The sequence below is a fragment of the Emydura macquarii genome, unplaced genomic scaffold (genome assembly GCF_026122565.2).
Source record: "Emydura macquarii macquarii isolate MOO-44397 ecotype Brisbane River unplaced genomic scaffold, CSIRO-AGI_Emac_v2 contig_2205, whole genome shotgun sequence".
Lineage (NCBI taxonomy): Eukaryota > Metazoa > Chordata > Testudines > Chelidae > Emydura > Emydura macquarii.
In genome coordinates, this window is record NW_027132342.1 from 18,280,370 (window position 1) to 18,306,567 (window position 26,198).

At 41.7% G+C, this 26,198-nt stretch overlaps 1 protein-coding gene across 3 annotated transcripts; it reads right to left on the minus strand.

Moving 5' to 3' along the window:
• Nucleotides 1-3,296: 3,296 nt before the first annotated feature.
• On the minus strand, nt 3,297-25,959 carry ST13 (ST13 Hsp70 interacting protein). Of its 3 annotated transcripts, none has more exons than XM_067559552.1 (12): nt 25,882-25,959; nt 22,544-22,601; nt 21,076-21,145; nt 20,872-20,942; nt 20,206-20,272; nt 17,760-17,844; nt 16,522-16,632; nt 13,991-14,093; nt 9,986-10,102; nt 8,788-8,839; nt 7,441-7,541; nt 3,297-3,788 (listed from the first exon to the last, which is right to left on the minus strand). In XM_067559552.1, exons 2-12 carry the CDS (start codon nt 22,598-22,600, stop codon nt 3,660-3,662), a joined length of 963 nt encoding a protein of 320 aa, XP_067415653.1. In that variant the 5' UTR covers nt 22,601; nt 25,882-25,959; the 3' UTR covers nt 3,297-3,659. The 3 variants fall into 3 exon arrangements, with proteins under 3 accessions (XP_067415653.1, XP_067415652.1, XP_067415654.1); XM_067559551.1 differs by lacking the exon at nt 25,882-25,959 and adding an exon at nt 25,429-25,730; XM_067559553.1 differs by lacking the exon at nt 25,882-25,959 and adding an exon at nt 25,524-25,728.
• Between the last annotated feature and the right edge of the window lie 239 nt (nt 25,960-26,198).

The following is a 26,198-nucleotide window of genomic DNA, read 5'->3' on the forward strand; positions in this document are numbered from 1 at the left end:
CATGCTATATCTAGAAGTGGCAAGCATTGGCTCTACGCTCCTCTGAGATTGGCTTCACTTCCTCAGCACTTGGTCACCTATGCACATTGCCATAGACTCTTGAGATATGAATGGGGATTCAGGAGCTCCATGCTTGAAGTACTGTTAACCTCCTGATCCAGTTCCTTATAGAACAGGGATGTTCATGGGGAGTTACCAGACCAGAAATTGAGCTTGTTTGCCTAATAGTACAGGCTCTTCAGGGATCTTATCTTTCCCTGGCAGAAGTCTAGTGTGGTGGATTCCTTCCTCACCTATCTTACTGGAGATATCATTGAGACTTATTTTTAGCCCCAGACCCAAAAATCATAGGTCTTGCTGGTCTCACACTACAGGCTCACAAAAACTTTGTCAGCTAGGTACCCATTGGGAGCATGGTCTCCCAAGATATCAAGGTAGATTTTAATCAAAGCAATTTAAAACACTGATTTTAATAATGCTTTAAATCAGAAAACAAATTTTGATGTAAATATGATTTTAATTTTGTTTTGCATTTGAACTTATTTCTCAAAGTAAAAGTTGATTCTCCCTGGTTGGTATCCATTAAAATATGTTGTTTGCAGCTAAGTATAGCCTTCACTCTAACTGATGTTTCTTTTAGCTAACCTACACACATTGTATCTATTTATACATGTATAGATAGATACAATTTAAATCTAGATAGATGCATATTTAGTATGTTAGAAAATGGTGAATTATACATTTATTTACTAGATTAATTTTTCATGCTTTGATTTGTGTTAAGCATGATGTGTTAAGCAGCATCTGGAAGGAAATTGAAATTAAATAAAAAAAAAATGCACAAAGACAGCATTTTAGTTTATGAATTAAAACTTATTAAACAAAATAAGCAACTGATTAGAAGAATTCAATTAATTGTTTCTGGTCACCCTATCCTTCAAGATTTTAGACCTAGTAGATCTCATCCTCCCTCGTTTTTATTCACAAATTGACAGAAGAAAACAAGCTTTCCTTCTTTTTCAACTCCCAACCAGTTTCTAAACTTTGAATGAGATAGTAGTCACTGACCTGAATTAGTTGAATAAACTGAAATGAAAACATTATGTCTGCAGAAGAGGTTACTGCTGTCAAAAGTTAGTTTAGTACTTCAACAAGTTCTGGTTCCAGGTGCTTAGCATGGTTACTTCAGTAGCTTGACTTTTAAAGAATGATCAGAAGCAACATGTACTCAATATTAATTTAAATGTTAAGATATAGTAAATCAGGCTTTAACATAGATTGTCAAACCTCTAACATTAAATTTGAAATTATCTTCAAAACTGAAGAATATAATTTAAATCTATCAGGTTAAATAAAAAATTTTTAGAGTAAATTTGTATCTACAACTGCCAGATGCCATCTGAGCTGAACAAGTACAATAGGAGCATTATATAAATATTACTAGTACATAAAGCTGCATACTGATGTAGGGTCTGAATGCCAAAACAGGCTATTTATACTTACTGGAAGTAACTTCCAGTCCAAAACCAGGGAGTAGATAGGTAGACAAAGGCCCCAGGAACTTTTGGAAAGACAGCTGCAGGGGGGACAGGGAGGGAGACTGAACTTAAGTGGATTCTGTATACATCCACACAGCACAGTAGCTTGAGCATCAGCAGCACCTGAGCTCAACCTATACTCCCTGATGCACCAGCTAGCTTGAGATATTTTTGTGTATGGACAGAGTTGAGTTAGGGCAACACTTGAGCTATAATTACTTAACTTTATAGTGAAGACAAGCCCTTAGTCAAACATTTAGTCCCTAATTGCATTCCAAGTTGTATGCAGTCTAATCACGAACTGTGTGCTTACGTTAGCATTTCCACTTAACGAACTTTCAGTTACAAAGCCATGCCAAGAAACTTAATTTTTCAAAACCATACTTTATTTTTTTTTTAAAAGGCAACTAGAAGTATTTCAGAACTATATTTCTTAAGCAAAAAAGAATTCACATCTCTTTCCATTCTGCAGGGTCATTAGTATGAGAAAAAGCATTTGGGGGTTATTTTTGCATGTTGTTGAGTTCCTAAACAAGTCCAGATTTGATTAAAAATAGTGACATCGTTATGGCTTAAGACACAGAATTACAAGAGCACAAGACAGAAAAACATTCAAAAGACCCAAAAGTGACCAAGAGCTAATTATGATAACCTTTCCAACATGAGGAGGCAATGTTTGGTAAAGACAAAAAACAAATGGAAGCAGCGTCTCCACTGTGTTAGTCACAAACTAATTGAACATATCAGCAAAGACAGTGTTCCAAGGATATCCATGCTGTAAATTCACAAAGTGTTAAGAAATATTCGCTATCTGCACCAACTAATCCACCTTTTCCTACTTATACCACATCCCAAGAACCATGAATTAAACTGAAGTGTTGACCATTGGGGACAGCATTATATTAAAAAAGAAAGTTAAATATGGAAGACTGGGGTGTGCGGTAGTAGGAAAAAAGACAACTGCTCTGACTGAACCAACAAGAGGACAGAGACAAAAGTTGAAGACTTTGGCCAAGAGATTTCATCTGTAACATATTGGGACCCAGACTCCCCTAGAACCCAGAGTTGCTCTGTTTTAAGGTTTATTCTCCCTGTAACTGATAGGAATAGCATTGTAGCCCCCCATGTTCTGGATAGCTTGGCCACTTAAGGGGACAGAGGTGGTGGTAGGGACAGGTTTCCTTCCTTCTAATTTTTCAAATGAATGAAGCCTGGCAAAAGAGTTACCTCATCAGAAAGAGTGCATCTAGCTGAAGACCTGCCAATCAGGGAAGAAAGGCGTGCACTGGCATAGACAGTGTAGTGCTCTTCCTTACCTACCCGGGCAGACATAATATATGGCATTACATAAGTATGTTGGACAAGAATAAAAGCAAGTACCCTAACCTCAGTGGCATTTGCAATAAAATGTTTCATGTCAGAATGAGCAAAGGATAGCCACGCAGCAGAGGGGCAATCCTAAATTTTAAACACTGTTGGCAGTACTGCCAGAAGTTCCAGTGTAGAAGTAGTTACAATACTTGTGATCCTTGTTGGTTTTGCTCTAAACAGCATCTGAAGTCAGTCACTCATCAAAACGTAAAAGTAAATAAAAGAGTGCATACCAGTACCTGCAGACACCTCTTTCATCCAGCTAATACTTTAAAATAGCTCTTCCGACTGTATCCCTTCTACAATTAGACTAATTTTCCTGTCCCAGATGAATACAGGACCCTGGGTGTTATAATTCCTGCTTCTTTAATCACTGGGAAATGAAAACCAGGATGAGAGTTTTATTTAAAACCCCTTTTTGTTAAATCAGACTACCTACTGAAAGATTACAATCCATTATAAATCTTAATTCAAAGGAGACAGCATTTAATACTTGTACCAAATGGTTGCAACTCTTGGGTAGAGAGGGAGGATCGAAAGTGTATGTGTTATTGAGTATAATTTGAGTAACTGTAAACCAATGTTTGAATGAATGTTTGCATGAGGGCAAGATGTGGTCTCTCTTTAGAGCACCTCAGTTCTCTTCATGAGAAGATCAGAGAGGTACAATGGTATGTGTTATTGCAACATGTGCATTTGTTAAGTAATCAATTCTTTTTTCCATTCAGTTCCATTTTATTAAAAGGGAATTTATGGTTGACTTCCAAATTTGGCTGACAGTTTGCTGATGAGATTCATGACCTTGGGGTTGTTCTGGTACTTGGACATGTTTGCTGGGTTCTGGGCAACATCTTGGAATGCAACCATAACTTCTGGATCCTGCAGAAGCAAAGGAAAGATGTTATTGTAGTTTTGCTTTAAATGTTGTAAGGCTTTTTATATTAAAGTAAATTTAGCACTAGACCGACAGTTCTGGAGATTAAAGCCAAAGCTAGTGTGACTCCTGAAGTCTATCTAGGTGGGTCTTGAATGAGAGACCTCTAAAAAAAAATATCCAGATGATACAGGATGTGAAGCTGACAATTCATTATATAGTATGTAGGTCAGTACGGAACTAATGCTGCAACAAGGTTGCAAGAGGTATTGGAGTTGCCATATTTTGGATGAGATGAAAGATTCTGACTTCAAGTTATTAGAGACACATCACTTGAAATGGATAAGGATGCCAAGTTCCCCCTGTAGTTTTATTTAGGTATACAGAACTATTCTCACTTCCTTTGCTGAGAAGTTCTTTTAAGTATGCTATTAGACAAAATAAAACTCTTAGAAGTGGGAAAAGAAAATCTCTTCCATGCACATTAAGATTACAAATATGATGCTTGTGTAAAGTGTGTACTTCATAAAGGCACTGGTGCAGTACAAAAAAAATCACATTGGAGCCTCAAAGTCCACATAGGAGCAGATGTTGGACCTTAACCTTGACTAGGAAATTAAAACCATCTATTTTAATGTCCTAACTGCTCAAGTAACCTGGGGTGTAAAACCCAGAGTTTGAAATCAACATGCAATTTAATGTCTTCATGTTCCAAAAAGTTTGGGGTTAAAACACACATATGAAGAGGGCAAAGTTTGTCTGCTTTCTCAGCCTGTTCAAGAGGTGTGCAGGCTTTACCAGGGCTTGTCTCATCATTCCCCCCCTGAATGGTCTAAGCTCCAAATGTAGTGAACCTTGACATGACTTAGCCAAAGGCCTGCCAAGTGGCAGCACTCAAAAGCCTAGGAATCTTTTCCTGTTAGCCTGCAGAGAATGACTTCAAAAAAAATCAGCATGTGACTATCACCAATAACTAATGACATCAGTCCACACTAGGAACGCAAGTCATTTTCAGCAATAAGTCCACAGCCCTGAGAACTATTTCAACCTGCCTACATTGGCAGTTAAGGCAATTTTATCAGCTGTTCAGGGGGAAAGATTTTTTCAGGAGTGAGCCAATCTCTTAAGGCTTTTCTAAAACAGGCTTTTCTTCGAACAGTTTCCCCATCATTAAAGACACTGGTGTTGTGCCAGTGTTACTTGATCGCAGCTACTAGCATTTTTACCACTATTATATGCTTGCCTGCACAGAATTAATCACTGTGGAAGAACATCCATGGCCACTGATGCCCTATCTACACCAGAGCTTTCCCTGTTACAAACAGTGGAGTTACATTGGTATTAGCAACAGGTGGAAATTTATGGAAAGGCTAGTGCAGACAAATCCCTAGTCAGGGCTTCAAAATGCCACAAACAAAAATCTGAAACCATGTTAGCACCTTTCTAGCAAGTACAAAGGTTTAAACACTTCTCTAGAAAGAAAAAGTGCTAACAAGTTCCAAACTGTCTACCAGTGGTGCCAATTCAGATTATTTCTTTGGAGGGATAGGGGGTGAAGATTGCAAGGGGAAGATGAACATGGCCGTTGCCTGGGGAGGAGGGGGGAGAATTTGGCAAAGACCCCAGGTCTCCCTCAGCCAGGAAGTCTTCCCTTTCTCTTACTCACACAGTACATGAACTGGTGCTGCCAGGAACTGAGCTCCCTGTGAAATCCCCATAGCTCTGCCATACAGGAACAGATTCCTCATGCACCAGTTGCAATACCATTTGGCCCAGTTGCTCCCATCTGGATGGAGGGGCAGCCGGGACACATTTGAGTGGCATTATGATCCCATAGATCAGGTCATTATGCCATCTGCTGATTTGGCCTAGCTACTCTGTCTGTATGAAGGGTGGCTGGGACAAATTTCAGTGGCATTTCAGTTTCAAAACGCTCTGACAGCAGCCCTACTGATTTATTACAAGACCACTGCTTAAGCATGGTTGAACCATTCTCCGTCCTCCACCCCTAATGATCAATGAAATACTGAGCAACCCCACCCTCCAAAGTGTCACCACTATTGTCTACATTAAACAAAGAAGGCTGCCCACATTGCATGTTTTTCCAATAGTTCAGAGTTCTATGTATTGAAAGATCAACACTGGCAGAACCTCTGAACCTGTACCAGGTGATTCCAAGCTCTAAAATGCACTATCATTAATACCAGCACAAGTGCTGAGAACAGAGCTTCCATGTGATTTCAAAGCACAGGGTTTGCAGGGTGAATGATGACAGCCAGCTAAATCAGGGCAGCTGAAATTCTTATTTCTCTTCTAAAACTGTCAATAACCAATTGTTTGGTTTGCTGGCCAAGTTTCTCAGTGAACCAAGAAGCCACATTTTTTTTTGTTTCCAATCAAACTAAACCAAAAAAACTTGTTCAAGATTTTTTTTAAACATTTACTTCATGATCCTTTTTCAAAAATTAAGTTTTTAAACAAAATAGTTTTGAATCAAAAAACAAACATTTCACATTTCAAGAATATCAGGATGAAATGTTTCAAATTTTATTTGAAATTTTTTTAGTTTTTCAACTAAACACACTTTGGTAAATTTGATATAAATGTATTAAACTTTTGGCAAAAAGTTTGACCCAAACAAATTTCTTCCAGCACTACTCATGCATGACCTGGAAGCCATTACTGCAGATCTCTCCAGTTCAGCTAAAGATTTGCTGCCACGTATTGCTATCAATCATTAAAATTAAAGATACCTGCATGGACCAAAGGCATTGTACACTTTTTGCAAGCTTATGACATTCCAAATAATGATTCCTTCCTATATTTTTGCTTAATACACAAGGCTTCAAAACAGCTATGAAAATCTGTTTCTGCTAGTCAGTGTGCCAGTGCAATAAATATTTCACATTTTAAAGCCATCTAGGACTACAGCCCAATTTACTTGTTTAAATAAAAAGACCAATAAGACACCTTTATATTTGTCCATATAGCCTTGTCAAAGAAAGTTATGGGTGGGGCTGAAACAAAATTGAGAGACTCTGACAACTAACAGATTTGTCTGAGGGCCAGCTGGTGGAATGCTTCTCCTCTTAACTTCAAACACCACAAACTGGTTTAACAAGGAATGTTATTAGCATGGGAAAAAATAGTCTTTCATATATGGTAATACAGAATTTGCCAGATCAGTTCATCCAGCCCAGTGTTCTGCCTTTGGCCAACAAGATGTATGCATACATATTCAAGAGACAATAAGCCTTCCCATTCACAGTAGGATCAGATCTAGTAATAGGGTAATGACAGACTCCCACAAAACCATGCAAAAAAGAGAGGGAGAAAATAGCTCCCAAAAGCTAGAGTGCATGCTGTACTGTTCAATTCTAGTTTAGTATAGAATACCTTGGTACAGTGGAAGGTCAGGAATACTAATAAGCCACAACCAGCTAGAGAAATAGCTTGTATGTTCATCCAAAACACAGTGATGCTACCATGCCATTAGAGAGAGGGTTTCAACTAACTGCTTGTCATTTTGTCTTAAGGGAAATAACTCAACTTGGATAAAAGAAATTTCACACCTTTTTCCTCCCCCTGCAAGTGACAAGAGAGCATATGTTGTGTCCTCATTCTACATATATATGTTTTATCGCTGCAAATCCTCACCTGCATGGCTGCAAGAACCTCTGGGTCACTGAGAATTTCATTGAGACCAGGCATCCCTGCCATGCCTGGCATACCTCCAGGCATTCCTCCAGGAAAACCACCTGTAAATATAAAGGACAAGAATACACCATGGAAAAAGTTCAGATGCACATAGCCCAAGACAGTCCCTGTCCTTTACCAGCCCTGACCAGGAAGGTGAACAAATAAGTCTTCCACAAGGCTACTGTTGTTCTACTAACTGGAAAGTAGAGGCTTCATTACGTTCTCTTCCTGTGAAAAATATGCATCTCATTTCATCCATATTTTTGGAATCTAAGGCAGTAAGAGGCTTATAACAAAGGCTGCAGTTATTTCAGGTTAACTCACCAAACCAGGTGAAAAACCTATCATCTCAAACCTAGTAGCATAAAAAGGGTCTGAGTGTTTGAGGCAGAGGTAATATGGGGCAGGAAGTCAGCAGAGAGACAACTCATGAATAAAGCACATTCAATAGAAATCTTAGGCTGAATGTTTTGTCAATATATTAACAAAATAAGCAAAATGCCATAAAAGAGATGCCAATTCTGGACACTAAACCAGAATACATGCATGTTGTGCTGAGCATAGGGTGGGCTCTCTGCCCATTCATCAACTTCCTGGCACAACTGGTTTGAAGCCAGCCTGCAATTACTGTACCCCACCTCCAGAAGAGTCATCTCATGCACTGGTACAGAAGTCCCAATTTCGCCTCAATACTCATTGCAAACAAAATATAGTGGTAAGAGAAAGCAACTATTGCAGGCTTATATCCCAAGGCTGGGAAAGAGATGGGTTCTCTCTGAACAATGGAGAAATTATGTCTTATTAAATAGAATGCACTTTGTCTCACTGAACCACAGCTCACTCCAAGCACATATTTCCCAATATTGAATCTCAATTTCCCTTCACCCTGTCCCATCACATTACTCTTAAAAGAATCCTCCAGAAACACCCTGGACAATTCCTACCCTTCTTGAAAGTACTTTTATGCAGTTGTATTCCCCACTCTTAGTTGGCTAAGCAATACATCATTTTTAATATTCTTCTCACACAACTCTCTTCAACCCAATAATCTTCACTGTTGAGCTCTGAATCCTCTCACATTTATTTACTACACACCATGAGTCACACTCAGTAGTTGACAGAAAGAGTCCCTCTCCCCTTCATTCTTCCAATACTAAAACCTTCTAAGCCTTCACAAGTTCCTGCTTTCACAGCCTCTCTTTTCACTGAAGAGTAACGGGGATAAATTAATGCTATGGGTCTGCTTCATATAGAGAAGCCAGCCTCCCTGTGTGCCCAGTTATGATTCCCAAAAAATAAAGGTACCTGGAAAGCCACCAAACTGAGCTCCTCCTGCTTGTCGCCGGGCTTCTTCCTCCTGCAAATGAAAGCACATCATTCCACAAAGAGCAGTGAAATGGCAAACAGCTTCCTACCTAAGTGGCCTTTTTCTTTCCTTTTTTTGGGGGGGAGGGGGGAGAGAAGAGGGGCTGGAGGGGAGGAGCGGAGGGGAAGAGGAACAACAGTGGCAGCTAAGTTCAAGGCACTTAAGAGACTAGTGATGAGGGCCACATAAGTACCTACATACAGACAGAAGAAAACCAGATGGCGAGGTGGCGGGGAGGGTGAGAGATACTGGGGGGAAAAAGGGGTAAAATTAGAATCATGTTCAGCAAAAAAAATTTGTGCTGAGATCCAACTTACCGCAGCTTAGGTGGGAATACAGGCAACTCAGATACTTCAGTTATTGTTAAAAGTTGAATTTTTAAGAAAAAGCTTTTCACTGTTGTGTGGCCAAAAAGTGCAAAGTTATGTGGTGGGGAAACTGGTGACTAGATATTCTGGATTCAACATAATCCAAGGATGCAAAAATATTCCTCCGATTTCACTGCCTCAGCTAGTCAAGTAACCAAGACACAGGTTAACTTTTTAATTGTTCAGTGCAGCATCTAGCACAGGGGTGGGGAACCTTTTCCCTGCCAAGGGCCATTTTGATATTCCTACCTTCATTCGCGGGCCGCCTATGATCCCCCCATCGCCGCCGAAAAGGACGGCGGCTCCTGCCCGCCCCCCCACGGAACCGCGCCGCCGCCGACTCCACGAAATGCCGCCGCCGTTTCTGCCTTTTTGGCGGCGCGGTTTTACAGTGTCCGCGGGGTGCCGTGGGCCAGTAACCACCTCCAAGCTCCCGCCGCCGCCGAAAATGGGCAGACGGCGGCAGGGTTTCGGCGGCAGGGTTTCGGCGGCGCGCACTTCCCGCCCGCCCGCGGGCCGGATCAAATTCTTTCGCGGGCCGGATCCGGCCCTTGGGCCGGAGGTTCCCCACCCCTGATCTAGCACAACGGGGTCCTCGTCTATGATTAGGACTCCTACGCACTATCGTAATACAAATATTATAATTCCATTTTAAAAATATACATGGAAGGGGTTGTATACAATAGAATTTCTGTTAAAAAGGTTAACCTTGCACCATTCCCAAGATTATGCAGCACTTTTAAAAAAAACGACTGTATCAAGAGCTCACCCTCTGTGCTCTCTCATGTTCCTCTCGAGCCTTCTTTATTCGCTCCAGCCTTTCCTTGATTTCTTTTTCTTCACGCTTTCGCTCATACTTCCTCCTATGTTCAGCAATCTTCTGAGCCTGAGGCAGGAAGAAACAGTGAAAATTCTTGTGCACTTCCAATAGAGCCATCATAATATGGATGTTTTCCTTTGAGATACTGCATAAATTTAGCCACTGAACTAGCTTCAGTGAGTTTTTAAAACAAGTGTTGATGACTTCATCACAAAGTATTACCTGACTTTACAGACTACATTTACTACATATCCCTTACAAACAAACGATCTGTCAGCAGTACTGGGGCCTAACTACTGACTGGACTAGTCAAAATAAGCATTTTTTCAACATACCACCCTTCTACATGAAGTTGTAGGATTTATCATTCCCTTTACCATATCAACCACATTATAAAGCTCCCCAAGCCCAATACTAATACCTTTGGCCAGCAGGAAGAGGCAGAGAAAAGCACGGCCTCGTCTACAGACAGTCAATACCAGTTATCTGCCATTCAAGAATAATATGAAGAACATCCTTGTTGCTTCCAAAAAACCCACTGCTCTGTATGCTGCATTCCTGCCTCTACATTTGTAAAACTTTGTGCTTTTTGTCTTCTAGTGTATAAAACACTTACATGTAAGTTCCGGTTAAACCAGAGCTTCCCTGAACTCAAGTAGGAAAGGAGAGGTGGAAAAGAAGTTGCCTACCACAAGTGGCTTGTTCTCCAAGTGTATTGCCTCTACTGAGTCCCACTGCAGAAGACTAGCTAGCTAACAGTGATCTCCTTAAGGAGGGGAGCCAAGTGAGGGGCCGTACAAGTGGAATAGTAATTGAACTACCCTCCTGAAACCAGGTTCTGCTTTCAATAGTGCTGGGAAAATGGTTCATGACTACTTCCTGGATTTTTTTTGTTCATTTTTTGGTTCATGACTTTACTTCCTGGATTTTTTGTTCTTAGGATAAATTAAAAGCTGAAAATATATAATTTATCACTTTTGGCTGAAGCATAGCTAAACCTAAAATACAACTTATTCCCTTGCCACATCCTGAGGAAGAAGTTCTTATTTCCTGTAAAATGAACCATCACAGGCAGGGTGACTCCAGACTATCTGGCTAATTCCAACAGACACTTGTAGCTTCCTGGTAACAGTCACTATCGAGTTCTGAAATCACTTGAAGACCAGGAGAAAGCATTTAAGGCAGCCTCACCTAAGGAATGAAGTAGAAAGGGGAGGAAGGGTAATTGAACCACTGATTCCCCTACACACCAGGTAGTACCATTGATCCTAAGGTCTCAAGTAAAGAAGGTAGATGGCTCCGCACATGATCCTTTGCCTTCTCTGGAATAAGCCTCACAGTGACCACATTTCAAAGGAGCATTGATGCAGGAAGAAGATCACCATATCCAAAGATGCCAATTCCCTCTAGGCCCCCTCATTCATGGATGAAAGTTAGTTAAGTCTGAAGTTGCCCAAGCTGACATCTGAAGCTCCAAGGATGTTCCTGTGCCTGAACTAGCTTCCTCTAGAGGTGGAGCAGTTGCAGAATGACAAGAAACCTTTGGAACAAGAGAAAAGTAGTCTGTGGCATTGAGCTTAGGTCTGGAAAGAACCATGCACAGCAAGGATAGTACCAGCTTGCTCCAGCATCAGTCTCACCTGAACTGACCCAGCAGACCTAAGGGGGAGTAGCTAGTGCAAATCCTTCAAAACCCCACCAAAGCCTTCAAAAGATGCTTTGGGCAGACCAATCCAATTAGTGACTTGATGCAGGCAGCTGATCCAATTAGCCCAGAGCCGAAGAGGCCCTATCCTTCCTTAGGATCCAGGAAAGCAAATTGCATCACATTTAGCTAGATCTGACGGGGAGATCTTTGGAGCACTGTTGTCTTACCAGGACTGGTCTTGGCATCACCAGCACTGTAAGAAGTGCTTTCCTTTGCCCCAACCTAGGAACTCAGATTCTGAGAAACTGACTTCTTGGTTCCTATTGCTTACAGGTAATCTTTAGTAGAGAATTACCCCTTTCAGCCTGGGATTCAGCACAGACTTCTACTCCAAGGGTGACCCACCAGCCACGCTACTTGTACCTGAGAATTTTTTTTTTTTTTTTTTTTGAAAGTTCTCAGACTTGAGGTACCAGAGTCTCTTGCATAAGCAGATTCTGAAACAGTGTCTTTCAGGCCTTTTTGAAGAAAGCCTTTTAGGCATTCCAGCCTTTTGCAGAGCGTCCCTCCCCCGAGTCATTTCATGTCTGTTTGAAGGAAAGAACAGTGTGCAGGATCAGAGGAACCTCCCCATCACTCTTCATAGGTGGCTCCATGATCGTGAGCAAGACCCAAGATAAGTTTTTTCCCCTAACATTTTAGTTAAGTCTGTCCCATACCTATTAAAACTACACATGAACTATTTAACACAATGTAAGAATAACAAAAGAGAAAAAGGTTGGTGAATGAATGAAATGAATGAATGAAAAGATGAATGAAAAGAAACAGAGGAGCCATTAGACAAGACATTTACACCATCCATTTATGCAATGTCTAACTTGGAGGAACAGATTTAAAGTTTTTTATTAAAGTGAATGTTTCAAAAAAATAACAAACAGGTAACCCATAAAGTTAAAGAGGCAAAGTTATAAAACATCCAGGGATAATATGCAGGTTATGGGGGGGACACTGAGTGATTGGAAGTCAGGGGAGAACAACAAAGGGATAAGCTGCGCAATCCTGGATGGGGGGTAATGGTGTGGGCGCTAAGAGATACAAGGGGATATATGGGAATGGGAAAACATTACTAAGTATGTGGGTTACGTTGGTGTTTTTAGCAAAGAGAGTAAATAAGTCCATACAAAGTGGTGTGTCCCTCATTAAGTCCGTTGGTTTAATCACTCGCCGCGTCCTTTGGTATGTCCCTTGCCGCGTCCGTCGGGGTGGTGGGTTGAGTCCAAGAGTCCGGAGGAAGAGTCCTGTGGAGACACTCCAGCCCTCTCCTCATGGTACTGCCGGTGGCTGGTGATGTGCTCAATGTAGATGTCCCGAAACCACCAGATGGAGTCTGAGACCATGAGGCGACACATCAGCCGGGCGTAGCGCCGACCCACACCACAGGCCCAGAGCACGGGCTTGTTGCGGGGGTCCCAGGCACCCAGGGCCCCGATGATCAGGGCATGCGTCTGCCCTTCGCCCACAGGGTGTCGGCCAGGGGGCGTATTTCTCCTTCTTGCGGGCTCGGGCTGCGTGGAAGGCCGGGGTGCGGTTCTCGAAGGGGACTGTGACGTCCACCGTGACGATCTTCTTACACACCTTCCAACTGTTTACTGCTCAGAAATGGTTCATTGATCACATGGCACAGCATGAGATGTCTGCAGTGGTGTTCTGCAGAGGCAAATTCATAAAGGAGAAGGATAGTGGCTTTTAAGGAAAGCATATGCTGCCCCCTTGTGGTAGAGTAGTGGAAGAAAGTATTTGCTATAACAATCATGGGTTGAGAACCCTGCCTCTGCATATTCACACTCTTGAGAAGAGTCACCAGTGTCGCTGAGCCTCAAGAAAATTCTGGAAAGCGATATCCACTGCAGCTACTTGACTGTCCTCCTCAGTTCTGAATATTTCAGAGCTGGGGTTACAAAAGGCTGCATGACCCCAACTATCAGCTCCTTCTGCTAAACTCTGAATTTAGAATTCCAAAGAACAAGAGGGAAAGGGGCAGGTAACTATGAATATGCAGAAGCACTACACTCAAAGATTCAGTTACCCACAACTGGCAGTGGACAGGAAATCAAGGCAGTTGGAGTCACAGAGCTGTTTTATAACCATATCTCTGAATGTCTGATACTCCAAGAGCACTTATGTAGCCCCAATGGGCAATGTTTGCAACCTTCACAAGCTTCCAGAAGTTTCTCACACAAGTAAGAATAGGCAGAAGTCACCATGGAGAAGCCAATATATTCCCATCATCATCCCATCCCACTTACTCTTGGGTGCACCTCCTTCAGCATGGCACTAGCCTCTTCATCATAATCTAATTTACAAGCCAATGCAAGGTCATGTGCCGCCTCCTCCCAGTGACCCAGGAGTCTGGAAACAAAGACACCAAAACAGAGGTTAATTGCGCTCTCTTCTCATCCTTCAATTTGCAACAGATAAGTTGGTAATAATGTCCTTTTACCTGGATCCACGAGTCTTTTAAACATGGACACACAAATGAGCACCTGAATGATCATAGAAAAGTTCAAGCCTTGCTGATAATCATTGTAGATGATGGAAAAAAACCAGAGTATGAAGCCCTCAAGGAATACTTCCCTGCTTTATACCGCCGCCCCCAACACAACTGCCACTTTTCTGGCAGAGAAGCCAAATGAGTGCTGTGAAGCCAATTAGTGTCATTCCTCTGAACAGCAGAAAAGAGGTTGCTGTTGTGAAAAGCAAGATACTCCCTACCCAAAGTGGCAAGGTGTACACCTCAGTAACAGGTACTGTACAATCAATTAAAAATTTTAGGTGAATAATAGTATCTTATTGCCAAAGGATTTGTTGCTTCTGTAGGCAGAGCTGTACACCCAGCCGGACCATTGTCTGCCCACTCTGGTCAGAACCTTGTTGATTTTGGTTAAAGTCAGAAATCCAGAAAAGCCTGCTTTTCCAGTTTTCACCAAAATCAATATAATTCTGACCAGAGTGGGGAGGGGGCCTGAGAAGCCCAGATGGAGAGGTTTTCAGTAGCCAGATTTCCACTAAAATCAGGCCCACATAATGTTCATTTGGTGGTGCAGGCAGAAGCTTTCTGGCAGCCTAACTCCTATTTTCTAACCCTGAAGTCACTGACCCCTGTATCTTCAGTAATTAAATGGTGATTTTAGTAGAAGTCAGTTTTCAGTTTTCCCCAAGATCAATACAGCTCTCCCCATTGATACATAGAGAATTTCCTACAATTTTGGAATTGATCAAATGCAATTTTCAAAAGTTATCACATTACATACAGACAAAGAGACAGAGAAATGCCATCAATTTGAATGTAGAGTCTTGTTTTGCTTGGCCAATTATATTAAGGATAATACCACCTGGCCCTTACACAGCACTTTTTGCCTATAGATCTTAAAGTGCTTCGCAAAGGAGGCAAGTATTATTCCCATTTTATGGATGGTACAAATGGAAGTAGAGGTGCAATGACTTAACCAGCAGACTAGCAGCAGAGCCAGGAATAGAATCATACAGCAGAGACATTCTCCTACCCCACCAGGCCCTCTAAAATTATCTCAGGGTGTATTAGAGTCAACCACACCAATGAAGGTTTTAATATGCTGATCTGGTGAGAGCCTCCATGGTTTTGTAAGTAGTTCTCAAGTTAAAACATTGCAGATTGTGATCTGACCAGAACTTGTATCATTCGGCACATGGTGCTCTTGGTACTGAACCAATGCCCCAACAGGATTCAAGAGAACATTTGAATCATGAGGTTGCTAGAAGTGCAATTTTTAGAACGGTGCAAAACTGTGGTTCTGATTTCCAGAAATCCTAAAAGATTCTATAGCATACTTTCCCAAGAGCAGAGATACTGAGTATTCACTAAATAAGAATACATATTAGACATTTTCAAAGTCCTTTAGAAATCCTTGCTAAGGTTTCATTACCAGTTCTGCAAATAGGATTGTTATCCTAGTGAGGGACTGCTATCTTAAACTGATACCACCCGCCCGGGGCCTTTTTAAGTGATGTATGCAGAACAAATAAACTCGCCCAGAAGAAAACAGAAAAAAATCGAGTTTCAATGTTATTTAAATAGAATTTTAACAACAGTTTAGTTGGTTCCTCCTTAACTGTTATACGCCTCCAAAACAGGTTTAAAAACTTTAAAACCATCTATCTTGGGAAATGTGGGGTGGGGAGAGGAGAATACAACAATTAACCAAGGCAACACCCTAGAAAATAATTACAAGATTTACTAAACTTTTCTTAAAAAAAGCCAATTTTCACTACTTTAAAAGCAAAACTCATTCTTTATCCTATTTTTTAAAAGGGCTGTCAAGACTGTACACATTTAATGGTTTGTTATTCCTTATTATATTTAATACCTAATAATTTACTTTTTGTAATATATTTACAAAAATTATATTTCATTAGAAGTTGTAGGAAATTTTAGATAGCAGCTTTCACTACCAGTCTTAAACAATTTAGATTTACTATTATAAAGTGCATTGGGATTCTTTGGAATGAAAAACTAGCAAAATTCAAGTTATACTAGTTCACGATTCCAAACCACAGAGATAAAAATTATAGCCTTACAGTTTAGAATGTTCAATGACCAATCAGAAGATTTTTGTGGTGGTTTATAAAAGGACATTTAGTACCAGAAACTTTTACGCTCCCATTAAAACATCTTCCTTCCCACAAAACATCAGCAACAAACAATTCACAAACCATGAAGGATTAGGGAAGAAAAAAACCAAAAACTGCCTCCCTGACTAATGAGTGAATGGGGAGGTGAAACATGGCTGCAGTTCTTTACCTGTGAGCTTTCCCTCTCCACTTGTAGGTCTGTGCTGAATCTGGGTTTATCTCAATGGCTCTGTCACAGTCTCTAATAGCAGCATTTGGCTTCTGTAGTTTCACAAAGACACTGACAAAAAGGACAAGACTTATTGTACATATTTAAAAAAAAAAAAACACAATCCCCAGCCAATGTTTTCCATTGCCAACTCTCAAAGGCAAGAAAACTAAAAGGAATGTATTTGAAGAATTCTAAAAACAAAGGATTTTGCGCCACAGAGTTCTGTTCACCCTGTGTAGCCCCAAGACAGGTGAATCATGAGCACAGACAGTGCAAGCTTTCATCACTGTGTCTCAGTCTTGATCAGCAAGAACCCCTTTCGGTCAGGTTTTATTCCACAGCAGAAAAGAGTTCACATACAGCCACTGACACAAGGGTTAATACGCAGCTTTTGACAAAGTACTCTCCATCAGCAGCTGCACTTTTACCTACCACAGGTCTGTCCCCAAGTTTGTAGAAGCCTACCCCCAACTAAGCATTAAAAAAAAAAAAAGTAAAAATACACAAACTTCATTAAGCAGTTAGGGTTGTTACATACAGCATACCAGACACAAAACCACAAGGGCTTTCTGTTGTGTGGTCTATAACTTTACAATGGCAAGATGGAGAGAGTATGTACTGTTAAGTAATTTAACATTTATTTGGTTTTGAATAACAATGTTAACAACTTCACAATGAAGGGGCGCATATACAGCTGTACCCCCTCCTCCCCCCCAGAGGTTAGCTGGACTGGATGACCCAGGAATTAATTTCCATATCTAAATGGGACAAAATCAGAACAAAGTTAATTGCACTTGTCTTCTTACTAACTGTAACACAAGAAACTTTAGATGTTCCTTATAAGGGTTTGTTATCCTGCATATTTCAAACTGGAATCCCAAAGAAAGCATGTATTATGCTTTTTACAGAGCAGACATGCCATTTCATCTAATCCAGAAATCCTTCATATAGCTACTCCAGCAACTCCAAATCCTGCATTTCCCTCTTACAACAGGTGATTGGAAGGTTGTGGATGAGGTTATTTTGTTTTTTCAAACTTAACACTGATTCAGAATATCCTTTCCTCATTAAACCGCCTCCCCTGCCCCGCAGGTTAAATCTGAGCTGGAACCTCAGCTTTCCAGTCTACCTTGGTCTCTTTAAAGATATCAGGTTGTGTATAGGAAGACAATTGCTGGTCTATATGTGTCACTCACCTGGCTCGCTTAGCATACAAGATGGCCAAATGAGGATTCAGCTTGATTGCTTCAGTGAACAAGTCAACAGCTTTCTGAAGTTCACCTGAAAAGCAACCACCAGTAAAGCTTCAATCACCCCACAGTAAGATAAAATCCGCATTTCCAGCATGTATTGAGTGTTGTATACCTAGGCATATCTTAAAGGAGGAACACAATCAACCTAAGAAGAAAGTCACATTTCTGTCAAAGTTTATCTAGTTTTGTTGAAAACCAATAACACCCAAAACTACTATATCTTACTTTGAAGTAGATAGTTTCTTTGCACATTTGACTTTTTTTTGACTAGTCATTTATGCAGTTTCCCCTTTTATATATGTGGGTCTTCCACACAGCAACAAGGGAAGAAAAACATTTAAAAAATTGAAAGTGTAATGGTAAAAAACACAAGTTCTCACAGGAACTCATGGACAGATGTAATACCCAAAACCAACTTGAAATTTTGTCAATTTAAAAGTTAAATGTGTCCATCTGATAATTCCCTACAGCATATATAATGGCAGATATTTTGGAAAAAAGTTAGTAATCCTTCCCCTTCCGGCACCGGGCCCTGGAGGGTCAAGGTCAGTGCCGATGGAGCGCTCCACACTGAAGAGACGCTCGGTGCCGCGGGGGGAACGTGCCAGTTCCAAGTCTGGCCAAAGCGCAGACTCCATAAGGATGGCCTTCAAGCGCACGTCTCTTTCCTTTTGCGTGCGGGGCTTGAAGGCCTTACAAATCCTGCACTTATCTCCTGTGCTGCTCTCCGAGGCAGCAGTCGTGAGGGTCACTCACGGGGAAAGCCTTCGCACACGTGGTGTGGTGCAGGCTTTGAAGCCGGTTGAGCCAGGCATGGCCTAACCTGAAGCCCCTGAGGGCTACTATCTAAGTATTCTAACTACTTAACACTACTAAAATAATATACTTAACACTAACAGTCTACTTAAACAACAACAGTCTATGCACAAAGGGGATGCTACTTGCTAAAGCAAGAGGCAGACATTCCAGCAACCTTCACAGGCGGAAAGAAGGAACCGAGGGCCCGCGGGGTCAGCGGTGCCCTATGTACCGCAGCATGAGCACGGTACTCCAGGGGGCGCCTGAGCCGACCCTACGGGGCTTGCTAAGAGAAAAAAAGTTCCGGGAACTAGTGCACGGGGTGCGCACTCACCTATATTGGAATGGATATGAGCAACACATCTCGAAGAACAACAGTTAAGGTAAGTAACCCTGTTTGACTTCTGAAATTAGGACCATTCAACAAGTTGAGCGGACAATGTCATGTAGTTTTAGACACAATCAGGCTGTGTAACTAAAATATTTAAGATTTTACAAAACCTAGTATAAGTATTTTAACTGTCAATATTAAAAAAAAAAATCAAGTGTTCACTTAAATATTCGCCTGAGTTTTGAAAATCTGAAAGGGAAAACTGTGCATGAAAGCTACAGAAAGTGACCAGTTATGTTCAGTATTCAAAATGATTGAAAATTTTAACAGCATCAAATCAAATTTATTTTTAACCATTACTGTATTAAGATGGAGAATTTTAAATGTGATGTGTTATTAGTAAGAGAAAAATACCTCCTAAAATATTTTTCCTTATCGTCAAAGGGTCTGTTTAAATAAGACTATTTGCATGTAAGGTAACTGAGATTAGCACTAAAGACATTCTAAAAAAATCAGTGAAAGCAGCAGACCAAGGAAGTCAAGACGACATCAAGATTTAGAGCCAATGCATATGGACAGCCTAGGACACACTACATGCAACAGTTAAAACAGACTTGGGCAAGATGGACACGTGTGTTTTTTAAAATGGACATTCCACAGAGACATCTGGTTTCCTGCTCCTCAGTACACAACAAGGCTGCAGTAATAGAGTGCTCTACTCATCAGTTTGACTAGTAGCAACCTTACTTGCTGCTTAAGAGCTTTATTCTCTGCTGCTTCTCACCCTCTCTCTTCTTTCCCTGGGCTATACCTTTATCTTTTTATTTAACTAAGATGTTTCAGAATACAATTTATACAGAATCTTATATACAAAATGAAGTTGTGTTGTGCCAGGATACCAATGAGGAAATGGAGGGTGTAAACAAGAAGCTATCTTGCAGACAAGAAGAGTGGTATCCACAATCAAAAGGCAGGTACACAGATCATGGTTTCCCCATTGAATTTCAGTATTACCATGCTTCTAGGCATCTCTTGTTAAGACAGCAAGTTGTATCTGGAACTGAATACAAGGAATGAGTTCTATCAGCAGAAGTTTTTAAACACTCCACTCCCTAGCCTCAGTCTTTCCTGCAGACTGGAAGCATTCCAGGATGCTTTAAGTCAAATTTTAATGGACTTGTGGCCAGTGCTTTCACTGACCACAACAGCAGATAACAGCTGCACCCTCCAATGTATGTGCTAAAGTACAGAACGCCACACCTTCACTTAGGGCTAGAATGCCTTCCATCTTCTTTTCATTGGCCTGGTCCATCATCTCTTCAGTTACCTATGAAACAAATGAAACAAAGTCAAGACCAAAAGCTTAGACAGGGGTCAGGAAAGGGAACTAGCGTTCTCTAACTCTAGGGTCTTCTGCTTAATTTGGGCTAAAGACTCACAGTTAAGCAAGCGGAGACTCCCAAGCACATTTAGGTTCAATTTCAGAAATGATGGGAGGAGGAGAGCACACTGCTCATAAGGAATAGGACGACACCCAAGATATTATTGTTTATTTGTCAGTGTGGGATTTCTGTATTTATATATAGTTTCCAATCACACATTTTGAAAAAAAATTAGTAGCTCATTTTTATCTCCAGCCACGATTCTCACTAAAGTTAATGAGAATTTTGCTACCATCTCTGATGACTGGTCTTTAATTAGGAGAAACTTTTAATTTTCAATAGATGAATTCCCTGTTCAGGAGAAGGAGGAAGGGAAGAGAGAGAACTGAAGGGATGAAAAGTAATGAATGGCTGTCTAACCAATGCACAGCACTATGCTTCCTATGAGTTTAATTTTCACTAAAAAAAAAAATAAAAAAAAAATAATCCTACACAGAAGCAGCAACTCCTCCAATGCAATGGAAGTTGAAGAAGTTATGTTTACCTCCATATTTTCATCTCCCATTTCTTGGGGATCATCCTTGTCTGATTCAATCACTCCCTCATTGTCAATTTCTGCAAAGAGAAAAGTTAAGGATTTGAACACTAATGTGGAAAATTAAATTATTCCACCTACAAATACGACAGAGTGCACTACATTCATGTTCAAATTGATGAATAATTGCAGTAACTGCAGTTACTTCCTCACCCAAGTCACTCTCTTCACTTTCAGGCTCTGGTGGCTCAACTGGCTCCTCTGGCTGCTTCTCTGTTTTGTCCTAATGAAGGGAGAACAGAAATCTGTAGTTATGTGTTATTTATGGCCAGTACTCCATTTCCATGTCAACAATCCCAAAGCATCAGAAAACTCCACTACAAAATCTTCAACAGCAAAAGGATATCCTATGTACAGCCAACGAGTTATTTGTAGTTTTAAAAGTATAACAAAACTGTTCTCTCTTTCCAGCACTAGTGCCAACTTGTGACCCATAAATTGAAGGATTTTCCTTCAGGGTTTATATTTTAATAACTCTGAAATAAGTTGGTCTACATAATATCTTCCACATTACTAGAGTCAACATTGCAATGAGCACTAATTTGCCCCTTAATTACAGTCTCAGCAGAAGAACTAAGGTTTGAATGAGCCACAGGAACAGGACTTCCCTTGCCCCCAGATGTGCTGCTTCTTGGTCAGAGAACCTCTCTGCATAGTATCTTTAAGAAATGGCCTTAACTAGCTATCCACACAGCTAAAACTAAGCTTGTGTCTCAATTACTGCAACATCCTTTCCTATGGCCTTGACAATGTAATCATGCTCCACTCATATTCATTCAGAATTCTGCTGCAGAGATCATTTTCTCAGCCAGTTGCTTAGACCATTACACTCTTTCTAGCATTCATCCTCTGGCTCCCCCCATATCTTATACATCAAACATAAGTGCTTGACTTCACTTTCAAGACCCTTCATGGCTAATTCCCCATCCTATCATCTCCCATACACTATCCAGATGTTGACTCCAGGCTCCACTGCCTACTTGTTACATTATTCAACAAGCACCTGTTTTCTCCCACTTGCCCCTCATATTTGGGAAAGCTCCCAATAAAAAAATCTACAGAGCTACCTCATCATCCACCAGCTCTCCTTTGCCATAATGGCTACAAAAAAAACTTGACAATAGTTAAGCCACTGATGCAATACCACTGTCTATCAAGCTGACCAATATTCTTATTGTGTTCTTGCGTTCCTGTCTGTACCCATCGGTTGCCTCTTCTCTTAAATTTAGATTGTAAGCTTTTTGGGGCAGGGACTATCTTTTTGTTCTCTGTTTGTACAACATCAAGCACAATGGGATCCTGCACCATGACTAGGGCACCTGGGCACCATAGTAATATAAATAATAAATAAGAGCTCAGGTACATTAGAAAGAATGGTGTGTGGCAAGTCTGCAGGCACTATTCACAAAAGGCATATAATGGCACCCTTCAGTCTCTGAAACTGTCACAATCCAGCACCAAATATACAAGATTCCTTGATGTGTCCAGTCACTATTTGGAAATTTTAAACAAACTCATTTGTCCCATTCTTCATACAAATTCTGACAGCAAGTTTTTTAAGGAAAAATTTTTAGCACAAAGTCCCAATGTTGTTTATAACTATAAAAATCCCATCTCTTACCTTCACTGTCTCCTCTGCAGATGCATTGTCCGGAGCAGGTGGTATCGTACCTCCCATGCTTTTTAAAAAAGGGGGAAACAAAAGTTATTGAAGGGTTAACTTTCAGCAGGGTTTCAATTAAAAGAATGAGAAAGGAGTGTCCCAATTAAAAAAAAAAACCAGAAATGGAATGAGCCCACCAATTAACACCTGTCAAAGTGAAAGTATCTAACATCAAAAATCAGATGCATAGCAGGTCTTTTCTTTATCTGGCTTAATGCAGCAATAATTAGTTACGATTCAGCTGACCCTTGCATTTAAAAAAAAAAAAAAAAAGCTTTTTTTTTTTTTTTTTTTTTTTAAAAAGAAAACAGAAATTGGTCATGCCTCTCTCTGACCTATAGATAAATTTTGGAGAAAGCTGGATACAATTTTGTTAGATCCATATAGATCTTCAGATAATGTAGCATTAAAAATGCTAGCAGTTTTCACCAACTAAGAACACAGACTTTCCAATTAAATGAACCATATAATGAAATCCTAACCATTTGAAAATGGCATACTATGCTCATTCATACTTTCCTGAAAACTCTTTTGTGAAAGATCCACACAAATAAAAGGCTAACTACACAAGGGAAATATTGACTCTGGTCATACACAAAATATTATCAAATGCAAAGGAAAAATGACCCCTCCAAACTCCTCCTGCAACCACCAGCTTGAGAAACACTGGTCTAGTTCAACAAGTAGTAACAGGGCACGTAAGTATAGTCTATAGCTAAAACAAAGTACTGCATGTACCCTTGGGTGCAATTACTCTGCCCATTTTATGTTGCAGGTGGTAATGCAGTGCACATGGCAAAAAGTTCCTCCTAACCCTTTGCCCTTAACATGTTTTCAGACTGCAGGTGCAACTTCTAAGCATTTCTTTAAGCCAACCCAGACAGATTTCACCATAACTTCCCTTACAGCCAGCTGTTCGGCAAAAGTGAGCAACACTAATGACTATTTGAGGCTATACTGCATGTGCCTACGGCCCATAGGAATGCTTGCTCTTCTGCACAATCCATGAAAGGAAGCCATTGATTGAGTTCTACATAGCTTGAATATTTAATAATTATAGTGCCAACATGGACCCTGCCAAGAAATTAAGATCCACATGCATCCATCTAATGCTTTTAACAACATTTTAATACCACAAAAATGCTTAATGAAAAAAAGAAATATATTAGAGACATTTTCAAAGACAGGTACTTTTACTCAGCATTTGCAATTCATTAACCCTAAGAAGCCAATAAATGCTGGGATAGAAACTTGCATTATTCTGAGATCTGAGACTAATATAAACAAGTGCTAAACCAAAGTTGGTCTGAAGGATGAATGAGTTTTAAGTTCTGATACTTTGAACTATCTCAATCTGAAGCAAATGCCATACTGTTGATGGTGTACGGAATTTATTTCTAGCCCTTGTGACTCAGAAAGTTTTGGACCCTAAGGTACAGGTAAAACATGTGTTACCTGAATTCAATAAAAAGCTGTACAACAATCCAGACTTCAATACATAAATGGGGATTTGATATTGAAAGCGAAAAATTCCTATTCTCATGCACAGGGTTGAAAGGAACATTCAATCTGAAGTAATCAATTTGAAAAAAATAGTTTTTTGAGACTGCATCTGTCCCAGACCCCTGACAGGTTTTGTTGTCTTGCTGCATTTTTGAGAGCTTTATTCCTACCTCTCCCCACCCCCGTTTCTCTCCCTGGTGAGACATCCAAAATAGGAGAACTGACAATGTGAAATGCTGTAAAATGTAACAATACTAAAAAATGTTTTTCAGTTAGTCTTTTAGATATGGTATCTTAGATGTTACCTGTAAAAATAGTGGGTAAAATGTTTTTAAAAAAGAGTGTGCTTTTTATACAATGTCTTTTCACTTACTGTCAGATTTCAAATCAATGATTCTTTCTTCCCTGTCTGATGAAAATACCAGCAAAGACCTTTTTTCTCTTCCCAAAGTCTTCTGCAGCATCAAGAAGGAACTAATTGTTGGAATCAAATGAATGCGTTCCATGGATATATTTCTTTGTATGCACAGGCTTTGATAGGATTTACACTTCCTGTCTTCTTGTTCCAGATAGATAATCTCAATACTTGTATTTTCATTGTGAGAAGCAGTTGTTAGGGCAGGTCTCAGAGATCCATATTATTCCCAGCCAGAGTTGCACACATACTGCAAGTAGCCTTACTATGTGGAAGCTACATTGATGTTTGCAGAGAAATAAATGTCACAAAGAGGTACGGGGCATTTTATGTTGTAAGCTGCCACATACACTTTTGCAGACTGCAAAGTGTGATCACTTGGGCTTTCTGAGGCAGGAAGGTGACCTGTTTGGATGGTGGAGGACAGGTGAAGTTTTGGCAGGAGGGGGAGGTTCGAAGGCATTTTAACACCCGCTATATGGTGGATGCTCCTTGCTGCTCGTTATTTTTGTGGTTTTGAAGGGCAGATTTTTGGAGAACGACGGACAATTGCTGCAGCTACACGGGTCAACACATGGGTCGTTTCACTGTCTGATTTAGGCCCTAAACTGAGCGCCCCGAGTCTGGAGGGAGCGCTGCCTCCCCTGCACAGCGCCGCACGCCAAGTTACGCCATGTGCGGGGAACTAAGCGCCCGACACTAGCTACTGCCAGGTTGTGTGTGTGTGTGTGTGGGAGAAATCGAGCACAGCCAGGACGGTGCGTCGGTCGCTTTCCCACCACGCCCGACCGACCGGAACACGGCTCCGCGCCCAGGCAGCGCTGACCACCCCACCCCGCTACGGCGCAGAAGGGCCGTGCCCCGCGCCGCGGAAAAAGCGCACCGCGCCGCGCACAGCCCCGCGCACCAAGCGGCGCGGACTCACCTCTCCACCCACTCGCGCAGGAAGCGCAGCTCCTCGCTGTGCAGCACAGCCGGGCTCTGCTTGCAGAGCTTCACGAAGGCCCGCAGCTCGCTCACCTTCCGCGGATCCATGTCCGGCCGGGCTCGCTCACCGCTGCGCTGGAACGTGCCAGCTCCCGCCCCGCACTCCCGGCTCCCGCTCTCCCCGTGGGCGGCTCTGCCTTCCCCGGCCTCCAGTCCCCTGCTGCGGCGGCCGCCTTACCCCGTGCCGCCCCGTGCCCAGGCCCGCCGCCACACTCCGGACCCTCCCCCCGCGGCTCCGCCTCCAAGGCCCGCGGCTCCCCGCCCCCGCTGAAGCTCCACCTCGCGGCCCCACTGCTACCGGAACCTTCTAGAAGGGGGATGTGTGACTGCTCGTTACACGCCCTGGCCGCGCGCGCAACCCCTACACTGTGCGACAGTGTCCGACACATACCCCCGCCTACTCCTCTACGTCATCATCCGCATCCGCCAATCACGCAAGGCCCCGCTTGACTTTGACCGGGCCCAGGCAGCTCCTCGCGTTCGCCTGAGCGGCCATCTCTTTTATAGACAGGCGGGATGGGTGGGCGGCTAAGGCTTGGAACACACACTGGATGGGCGCTTGCGGATGACGCAATCACCCAGGGCACTCCAGCTTAGAAGGCTCCGCAAATGTGCGAGTGAATGTATCGGCCGCTGGGGTGGGGGAGGGGATAGGATGGGGTGGGAGCGCTGCCATGCGTGGGGGCGGCAGCCGCAGCAGCAGTAGAG

What these genes read in the sequence shown, in the direction of transcription:
- ST13 (XM_067559551.1), bottom strand. Translation starts at nt 25,538, where the DNA reads ATGGATCCGCGGAAGGTGAGCGAGCTGCGGGCCTTCGTGAAGCTCTGC. An exon ending in CATTCTAGCCCTAAGTGAAG is followed by an intron (nt 17,845 to 20,205) that starts GTGTGGCGTTCT and finishes GTTGCTTTTCAG; the next exon opens with GTGAACTTCAGAAAGCTGTT. An exon ending in TGGAGAGGGAAAGCTCACAG is followed by an intron (nt 14,094 to 16,521) that starts GTAAAGAACTGC and finishes CTTTGTTTCCAG; the next exon opens with ACTCCTGGGTCACTGGGAGG.